The 10,124-nt window shown below is 40.9% G+C and overlaps 1 protein-coding gene across 1 annotated transcript; it reads left to right on the plus strand.

Moving 5' to 3' along the window:
* Positions 1–328: 328 nt before the first annotated feature.
* pdcb (phosducin b) lies at positions 329–4,572 on the plus strand. The gene is made up of 5 exons (XM_026147502.1): positions 329–486; positions 1,378–1,450; positions 1,609–1,670; positions 2,867–3,015; positions 3,199–4,572. Exons 3-5 carry the CDS (start codon positions 1,625–1,627, stop codon positions 3,712–3,714), a joined length of 711 nt encoding a protein of 236 aa, XP_026003287.1. The 5' UTR covers positions 329–486; positions 1,378–1,450; positions 1,609–1,624; the 3' UTR covers positions 3,715–4,572.
* The last annotated feature ends 5,552 nt before the right edge of the window (positions 4,573–10,124 follow it).

A 10,124-nucleotide genomic window follows, 5' to 3' on the forward strand; every position in this document is an offset into this window, starting at 1 on the left:
TCTTGGGGATATGGTGCTTTTCCTCGAGTTAACTCTTAATGCGCTGCTCATAAAAAATGCAACACAGTGGCTCTTGTGTACTGCTCTTGAATAGGGATGGCTTTTATCAGCTGCCTGATCAAGTGATGCATTAAATGTGCGATATGGGAGAAAAAAGAAAAGAAGCTTTTTAAAAAAGAAACGTTTTTCTTTCAGTTTTTTGTCATTCTCTCTCTTTCTTCGTCGAGTGTAGTCAGGCCTTTATCAAGTCGAGTCTTCTAATTGCTGAAGTGAAATCCTCTTAGGATCTGCGCTCTATTTCTGTTCGGCGTACCGGGTTGCTTTTGAAATCTCCATTAGACCAATTTCATTGGCTGGAATAGACACACACAAGCACGCAAAAACACACACCGTCCAGCAACAGATAGCTCAGTGAAGTGACTGAGTGGAGATCAGTGCAAGGTTATCTGCTGCTACAAAGGGAGGACCTCACTGTGACCGTGGGAGGTAAGACAACCTTTGTTAATAATGCAGTAAAAAGTCACACAGGCGGGTTTAGAAATGTGAAGTTGAGTTTTGAACGAAATCATTTAAAGTATACGAGTTATTTGGTCAGTGTGTTTTGCTTACATACACAGACTTTGGGGCCTTTTTTATGTTTCATGTGTATAATTTACATTATGTTGCCACGTTATGTATCCAAGGGGCTGTTTTTGTTTATTCTCATTTCGTTTCTTTGATGACTTAAAGTAAAAGCTTCTGCGCAGAACACAAACAAAGAGTTCATTCTGACAGTGCTGAGTTTAGTCACGGGTCTGTGACTAATTGGAAGTCAGATGGTTACGAGACGTCAATTTCTCACCAACACACAGAGAAACAGACCTACAATAATAATAATAATAACAATAATAATAGTAATAATAATAACAAGTATAGGCTGTTTACCTAGCTCCATTTGCTAATGCTAGAGCTAATCACAGAAAATTACATCTTGCAAACTGTGACCTTAGAGGAACTTAGACCTGCCGTCATAAAGATCATTACCCCAGATGAGCATTGTGACTGCATACAGGAAGCAGGACTGCAGTACCTGGAACCCTGGGGACAGATCATTTAATGCAATCAGATATTGGCTACAGCATAGAGGTGGATGTAGGCCAACCTACCTGTGCAAACAGCAGCATCACAGAGACATTAGGAAGCAGTGCGAAGGTCAAACGTTTAGCAAGATGGTAATTTTACCAGTATTTGCACTAAGAATATATTTGCAATAAGAATATGCTAATGCATCTAAATGTGTAGTTTCTGTTGCATTCACACATCTGTTTTAATCACTAAATTTGCAGCATCACTGTGATTTTGTAATCTTGTGTTTATGATTGCGTTTCATGATTTTAGTGACCACATTCATCAGCTCATTCTTCAAGCAGTAGCTTTAAGGACTTACAGCAAGCACGCAAGTCTGCCGCAGGTCAGTAATCCTCTTAGACTGCATTAATTTAATTAAAAATCGTGGAAGTCACCGGATATCCAGTAGCAGTGACTCTAAATCTGTTGCAGTGACAACCCAAACATTATCTAAATCATTAATGGCGCCATGTCGGCATTTTCTCGATTTTCGTCCTCCAGCTAACCAACCAGGAAAATGTCTGAGCGACTGATTGACTTGGAAGAGACCGCGACCCAAACAGGTGAGGCGACATGGCGTTTAAAACCTCACACAGGAACTGACACTTTGTGTTTATGGTGTTTTCACAAACACTATGAGATTGTTCATCAAGAAAATCGTTTTTAGAGTAAAAAAGCAGAGCGAAGTGTAAATCTGCAGAGTCTGGGCACTTCAACCTCACGTCCACCACTTCATCAGCAACCTGACAAAGATTAGGGCCAGGCTGTGGCTCAAACACAACCTAACGCAACCTGACATGGGTTAGGATGTGTCTGAGTCACATGGTAAACAAGCATATCTTAAGAAATTAGGACAAGCTACTGTTCAAATTAAATCTCAAGCATGAATTTTGGCATCACAGTTCTCCGGTCATAAACATTTCCAATCTACCACACGGACGATTCTATAAAACTGGGCCGTGTGTGTTAAACTGAAGTGTAGAAATAGAAGAAGAGTTTGCTGACACTCTTGCACATCTTTTTAAATAAAATTCTCTGTGGATGTTTTTTATTGTTTGAAAATCAAAGCTTTAAACAAGCCATCAGTACGGTGGCCCTGAGAGGCCAAACGGACTGGAACTTAAGAACACACCAGCAATAAGAAAAACGCTGCAAAAGCACACAAAACACAACGGATTTAGGAAAAAAGAAAACAAAAATAGGAAAAAACTGCAACTGGTCCGTCGAGTTATTGTCTCCCCACAAACACTTCCCTTGTGCTTTTGGAAATCTGTTTTTTCCTATTTCCGTTTTTGTTTTTTCTATTTCTGTTTTCTTTTTTCCTGTTTCCGTTGTGTTTTGTGTGCTTTTGCAGCATTTTTTTTTTATTGCTGGTGTTTTCTTAAGTTGCAGACCGTTTGGCCTCTCAGAGCCACCGTACATCAGTGACCTGGAGGATTGTAAGACGTTAACAGATGCTAATCTTCTTTTTATTATGCAACACGGAGGTAACTGGTACACTTCCTTATCCATAAGCGTGACCAGTGGTTTCAAACATAAATATATACGACATCACTGTTAAAACCAAGACTTGTATGACTGCTGCTTTATAAAAGCACAGCTCCCACACGCAGGACTGACAGACATGAATTAAATCCTGTCTCTTGAAGCATCTGCCTTCCCACTCCTGTTTCGTTCTCGCCACTCTGCGTTCATAAATAGTTTAGCACAGACATTAGTAATTTCCCTGAACACAAACAACTATCTGCTTTCTCCGTAGGCCCCAAAGGGGTGATCAATGACTGGAGGAGGTTTAAGTTGGAAAGCATGGACCAAGAAAACTTGAATCCTGCAAAAAGGGAACTGCTGAGACAAATGTCATCCCCCAGCAAAGCAAAAGATACCTCCAGAGGAAACCTTAACCGCAAGGTATGACACAACCCAGTTCCCACAGTGCTAAACCAGTTCTTAACTCCGATGTGCAGGAAATTGTAGAAATTCTCAGTTAATTTAGAAAACTTTGGCCTCGAGCAGCAAATGTTTGCCATTCCAAATGCTGCACATAAATATCAACCCAAAAATGTAACTACTGTTTTAATACACTTCCTTCAGATGAGTGTCCAAGAGTATGAACTGCTTAAGGAGGAGGATGAAGGATGTCTAAAGAGCTACAGAAAGCGGTGCATGCAAGAGATGCATGACAAGCTCAGCTTTGGGCCAAGGTTTGAAGGCGTGTATGACCTGGACAGTGGAGAGGCTTTCCTAGAAGTTATTGAAAAGGAGCATCACAGCACGGTTGTGGTTGTGCACATCTACAAGAATGGGATTAAAGGCTGCGAGGCACTCAACAGCTGCCTTGACTGCCTGGCCACTGAGTATCCCACCGTAAAGTTCTGCAAGATTGACGCCGTCGCCTCCGGTGCCGCCGAGCGCTTCTCGGATGAATATTTACCCACGCTGCTCGTGTACAAAGCTGGAGAGCTACTGGGAAACTTCCTGTCCTGCACACAGCATCTAAATGAGGAATTCTTTGCTACTGACGTGGAGGGTTTCCTCAACAGCTACGGCCTGTTGCCAGAGAAAGAGCAGCCTCAGATGGAAGACGATGAAGAGAACAACATAGAGTAAATGAAGAGTTTGGCTGCTGATGAAGAACCAAAGGAAGAAAGATCTAAGAAAGACAGTTACATTAAAATATGAAAATATTGAGCTGGGTTTCAATAAATAGGCAAGCGTAACATCTCCACCAGCGCTCTAGTGTTTTGGGATTGTTGTCTAAAGGAAAAGATTGACATCCAGTTGATGACGAAACATCAGTGACCCAGATATGGGTGCTTCAGAATATGGGCGAGACAGTTACAGTAATGTGAGGAGAGCAGCTTCTATTAATACAATATATATAAATATATATATTTAGAGAGAGAGAGCAAGAGAGAGAGAGCACAACTCCCCTCACCACTACCCCGATACAAGCCAAAACTGTAACACTGACTCCAACGCTGTATCTACTTGTAAAAATAATGATTAACAGGGTTTTTTTGTAGTTTTTATATTCGATTCAATTGAGATTTACACAGGCTGCTTGTAAAAAATCAGGGTTTGTACAAACAGACATCCCCAAATGTGTTACACGTGTATGTTTGATGTATCCCGGGTGCTCTGACAGCATTTAAAAACAGAGGAAGTAAGAAAAAGATCAACGTTTCGCAGCTTCATTTTCATCACTGTGATCATAGACGGGTTCATTCATGTCTGCACAGGTCATACTGGGAATTGGAAACAAATGGAGGAAGTCACAAAAAAGGAAATGGTTAATGTTGGGGTTCCTGTGTGTAATCTTACCCCACAAGTCATGACTCAGCACAGTGTCAACATCATCGCATTTAAAGTTGCTCACGCCAGGTTTCCCTTTAACCTTTGTATTAGTATTTAAGTAAACATACTCCTGTCAGTCATAATAACAATAATAATAAAAAATCGAATGTTTGCCATTGCATTTCATTCATACACGATATAGATTTGGGGGTTTTAAAGGCAGGGTGAGAATGCTCACCACTGTGGCCAGGAAGTCGCTGATGGAGTCCACAACATCTTGCATTAGTAGTTCCTGTTCAGGTGGTTATAAAGTAGTGAGTTTGGGCTTTTTCGAATTGTAGAAATTGCACGTTTCATTTGCGGCTCAAAGAGGAAGTAAAATTAGGATTTCAAATGTGTTTAAGCCTTCGGACAGAGCGAGGCTTTTCTCCATTTTCCATTCATACTTAGTAAAACTAAAATACAGTGAAATTTCACACAATTTCACACATATTTTAAGTCTATATTGAACCTAAGCAGCAGAGGATCGCTTCAGAATTTGCCAGGAGATGAAGCCAAGAATTTTACTCTGTCATCTGACGACTTTTTCCTTCACTCCCACCACCTCTGTCTACACTCCACACACTTAAACCCTTTAGTTTAAGTGTGCGTACTTTGCGTAGATTAAAAGGCCTGGTGTAAATACTCTCGAGTTTAGTAACTCATCTTGAAATGAAGTAAAATTTTCAAAAAGGGATCAGAAAAAGAAAGTTTTCAAAAGTTTGCATAAGGTTACGGAAGAAAAATAGTGTGCAGACGGATGCTGTCGCGTGTATGATAACTTCATCTGTATCGAAGCACAGACTTGACTCACCCGTGACCCCCTGAACTCCTCCTGGCATGCTGAAACCACAACTTAATTTTTTGTTTTCCTTTTCAGTGATGACTTGCAATAACCCACAATTTAATTTGCAGTGAGCTAAATCAAACAGCCTGTAGGAAACAAGGTTTGTCATGAAGTAGATAATAGGATCATATAAATTCTTATGGAAGGTAAGTGTTTTTGTGTTATTATGTGTGTATTTTCGAGACGCAGTTCGCCTCTTAAAGCTCAGACAGCCTCCAGACAGGTTTCCTCCATCTCGTCGTAAATTTATCAGAACTATATTATCATACTTACTTTGTTTAACTTATAATCAAATCATTAAAACCACATTTTGGGAACAACACTTGAGAAAATAGAGAAGCTTTATAGAAATAAGACACATTTACCGTTCATGCTTCCTTCTTCTCAAAAGGCCGTCCTTAGTTTACTGCTTTTCTTACTACATTTATCGTTTTCATTTATCAGACTTGTTTTTTAATCTTCTGTCCACCAATGATTCGACAATCTTCAGCTTGACTGAAAAGCAGGAGTGTCGGACATTATTGCTCAGTGACGGGCGCGCGTGTATCTGAAAAGGCTGCAGTTTTATGTGTTTCCGGGAAAGTTCATCCGTGTGTTCTCATTTAATGCGATGCTTCGACTCCATAACAGTTTGAGAAAAAGTTGAAGAGGTCCCCTGGAGGACTTACCCAGGTCGTCAGAGTTGTGCACTGACTCAGAGGCACAGTTTACCTTTGGACTATGAAGCTCTAATATGCTCACCAAGTGCCACCACCGGTCCCAGTTACTGGAGTATCGCACCAAATTGTCGTGAATGAACTCAAACACTAAAATGGTTTAACAGCAAACACCTTCTATTCTGTGTGAATAGATGTGTGACATCTAACAAACAAAATAGACACAGCATATCTGCAAAAACACTTCCTGCTGACTGTGAAGCATGGTGGCGCAGGGGTGATGAGTTGGGTTTGATTTACAGCCACAGGACTTGGGCACCTTGGAGTCACTGAATCATGTATGAAATCCAATTTCATGTCCAATTTCAGATACAAAATTTAGCTGAAACTGGATCACGTGACAGGACAAATGACCACGAGCACAGCAGTGATGACCATTTCAGACTCCAGACTTCTTGCTGGTAAAGATGGTCCCACAACCTAACGTATCATGGACGTATCAGGTTAATTGAACTGGCAGGTTTCATGCTGTAAGGCAGGGCTGGGCACCTCCAGGCCTCGTGGGCCGGTGTCCTGCAAGTTTTAGATCTCATCCTGGGTCGACACACCTGAATGACATGATTGCAACTTCAAGACGTGTTGATGAGGTAATTTAGCCGTTTAAATCAGCTGTGTTGGTTCAAGGACATCTAAAAGCTGCAGGACACCGGCCCTCGAGGCCTGGAGTTGCCCAGCCCTGCTGTAAGGCAAAGAAAAGGGTTAAATTTGACTAATAGGGGGTCACTTTATTTGTTGTAGGTTTTGTAGCTTTAGTGATTTAGAAATTTGGAAAAGAACGTCCAAGCTTATTTCAAACTTTCTCAGGTGAGGGGGGGTTGTGGCTTCCTTGGGGGGGAAATTACATTAGTCTCTTATATACAGTAATTGCCTGTAAGAAGGATTTCTAATGAATATTGAAGCCAGAGCTGCCAAACTGTTACACTCTTATAAATATTCCTCTAAGGATCTACGTGTGTTTGCCATTCCACAGTAGCGCATCTTGCATGACTTGCATAGCCTCTAGCTTTTATTGCATCATTTTTACACCATAGCGTCTCTATCAAAATCTTTTGGATACTTTCCACAGAAGCCATCGGAGCAGAAAGTGGTTCAGGGTGCCCAAACACGTCAAGTCTCGACTACTACAGCACTGTTTGCAAACAGGACAGCCATCGACTTCCTAATAATATGGTGCAATGTTTAAGTCACACTTTAGTCAATCTACAACCATCTATTCCTGGCTTTTGGCCACAAGTGAGTGAGGCAGAAGACACAGTGAGTCATCTTGGAAGAGCTGAGGAAAGATCTTTTTAACGCCATTAAGAAATGAGGGTATATTTTACCTCGATGCTTATCTGAAGGGTCGGCCTCACATGAGCCGAGTTTCCTGAATAACTGCAGAGTGAAGTCCAGAAAAACATTTACACAGATACAGTAAGTCTTTCCTCTTGGAAAAGACCCCATACATGACCTGACTCACTGCTCCACTCAAACAAATGTTTATCTCACTGTTTACCCATGCTCCGACCACCTGATTCCACCCCCATCCTGACATTTTGGTCCCCCCTTTGTTTATACTCCTTCGCTAATTGGAACACTTTTTTGTGCTTTTTTTATGTTTGGAGTCTTGGAAAGCCCATCTGTCACGCTCTAGTTCACCCACATAAAAAACAGTTTAACTGAGGTGATGTCATGACACAGCAGGACACCCGGTTGGAAGCACGCTAGACCAAATATGGACACCGGATGTTTGGGAGATGACTTAACTGCCTGTAAGAAAACCTATTTTAAGTAAAGTTGTTTATATATGTTGTTAAGATCCTCGTGACTCATGAAGGTCAGCGATGAAGTGATGATGTGAGTGTTGGGCCTGGTGAGCTTTCAGTACAAACAAGGGGCAACTTTTTGAACGCGTGGAATAAAGTCCAACGCAATGCAACCGCCACAGCAACACGGCCTCACAGAACGTGATTGTTGTTACCAAAACAAAGGTGGGGGGAGCAAACTTTTCAAAGAAATGGGGAAGATAGAGGATGGAGGACTCAGTGGAGGATGAGAATGAGTAACACAGCTGGAACGGCTGCAGAAAAATAAATTATAGTGCACAGCAGGCTCCCACCTCCTACTTTTGGGTTGGTCCTATTGATGTTTCACACGCTAGGCTCACTTTACTGAATGAAAGGACCGAAACTTGAAAAAATGTCAAGGATGGTGTAAGAGATGAGTGGCTAGATTTCCAAAGGATTAACTTCCTGCAAAGTTCTTTTGAAGTACTCTCATCTTTGCTGGATTTAAGTAAATGTCCCCATAACCATGAATCACATCTGTTTAAATTCAAACACCACAGGCTGGAGTGTCCATGCTCCTGCCTTTAATGCTGTTGACAAGTCCTGACAACTGTCGGTATGGTTGACTCAGATTAAGAGGTTTTCACTGTAATGTTGCTGCAGCTTACTGTACACGTTGGTATCCAGGCGTGACGGCAGACTGTCAGAAAATAGCTCCGCTGCCTGCAGCAAATGTTTGCCTTAAAACTTCTCGTGTTCACGCTTTTGTCTCATGGAAGTCTCATTTTCATTATGAACCAACAAGCCACTGAGGTATTTGTCCAACTAGTCTCAACAGTTTCTGAATACCAACAAGGTTTATGTCACAAAGGGACACAGTAAAATGTCTGAAACTGAGACTTCCAAAGAAATTCCACCCAAGAGCACCAAGTGAAAGTGCAAGTGGCTGTGTAACAAAAGAAAGGAAAAAACACACACAGCTGCACACATAAAAAGAAAACATTCACACTTCAACCTTCTACAAGTAATTAAATGTGCTGTGTAATACGGAGCATGAAGTTATGAAGGGTGTAGCTCAAAGATAAGATTAGCTCTGTTGCTCCTGTACGGAGCAGAGGAATCACATTTATAAAGATATTCAAGTTATTACTGTAAATCCATAAGGACACAAAGCAAAACTTGCATGTGCATCATAATAGGCAGCTAGCTAGATCGACAGATACACACATCACATGTACAATTTCAATGTAATTTTGTTATATGAGTGAAATGACTTTAAATTTAATCTATTCAAATATAATCTGTACACATTCAGTTTACACCTAACACAACGTCCTTAATGATTAATTATTTGAATAAATAAACCTATGATTTCATATGTTTCAGCTGCATTTTATTATCATTATTATTATTTATTTTAAAATTGTTGGTCCATGTTTCTAAGGGCCAACGATTGTTTTTTAAGTGTATAAGTTTAACACTTATCAAGACCCACACCTTTTTATAAATCCATACATCCATCCGCTTCCGCTTATCCTTTTCAGGGTCGTGGGGGCGCTGGAGCCTATCCCAGCTGTCATAGGGCGAGAGGCGGGGTACACCCTGGACAGGTCGCCAGTCTCTCGCAGGGCTAACACACAGGGACAGACAACCATTCACACTCACATTCACACCTATGGGCAATTTGGATTTTTCAATTAACCACAAAGTGCATGTCTTTGGACTGTGGGAGGAAGCCGGAGTACCCGGGGAGAACCCACGCAAACACGGGAACATGCAAAGTCCGCACAGAAAGACCCCGGCTCAGGACCTTCTTGCTGTGAGGCAACACTGCTAACCATTGTGCTGCCTTTTCATAAATGCAAACAAAAATGCAAACTGAACTTTATACAGAACTTTTATACATACTAATAATAATGGAAAATAGTGATATCCAGTCAAGCAGTCAATGAATTACATAAATAAGCTAGTTTAGGCTTTTATTCTTTCTGCACAGCACTACCCTCAGTATCCTTTAATTATACTACAGAGACTTTTAAAGACAACTTTAGTCCTGTATTGGTTAGTCCAATATACTCCAGTTGTCTTTAAGCCTTTTGCAAATATTTTTTTAATGCCTCATGAGATTTGATTTGATGATATCATAATGTTATTATTATATATTATGCCTCATATATGTAAATATATATATATATATATACAGTGATGGGAATAACGAGTAATCTAACTAATTACTCCAGGTTATACTCGGCACAGATGTTCCTGTACACTATGCCGGCCACTTTGTTATGGCTTTCCATGTATGCCTTGCCTGCTAGCATCTTCCACCCTGCTGTTATGAGCTGGATTGTCTCA

This window comes from Astatotilapia calliptera, chromosome 17 (genome assembly GCF_900246225.1).
Source record: "Astatotilapia calliptera chromosome 17, fAstCal1.2, whole genome shotgun sequence".
NCBI classification, from domain to species: Eukaryota; Metazoa; Chordata; class Actinopteri; order Cichliformes; family Cichlidae; genus Astatotilapia; species Astatotilapia calliptera.

What these genes read in the sequence shown, in the direction of transcription:
- pdcb (XM_026147502.1), top strand. Translation starts at nt 1,625, where the DNA reads ATGTCTGAGCGACTGATTGACTTGGAAGAGACCGCGACCCAAACAG. An exon ending in AGAGACCGCGACCCAAACAG is followed by an intron (nt 1,671 to 2,866) that starts GTGAGGCGACAT and finishes CTTTCTCCGTAG; the next exon opens with GCCCCAAAGGGGTGATCAAT. An exon ending in GAGGAAACCTTAACCGCAAG is followed by an intron (nt 3,016 to 3,198) that starts GTATGACACAAC and finishes CACTTCCTTCAG; the next exon opens with ATGAGTGTCCAAGAGTATGA.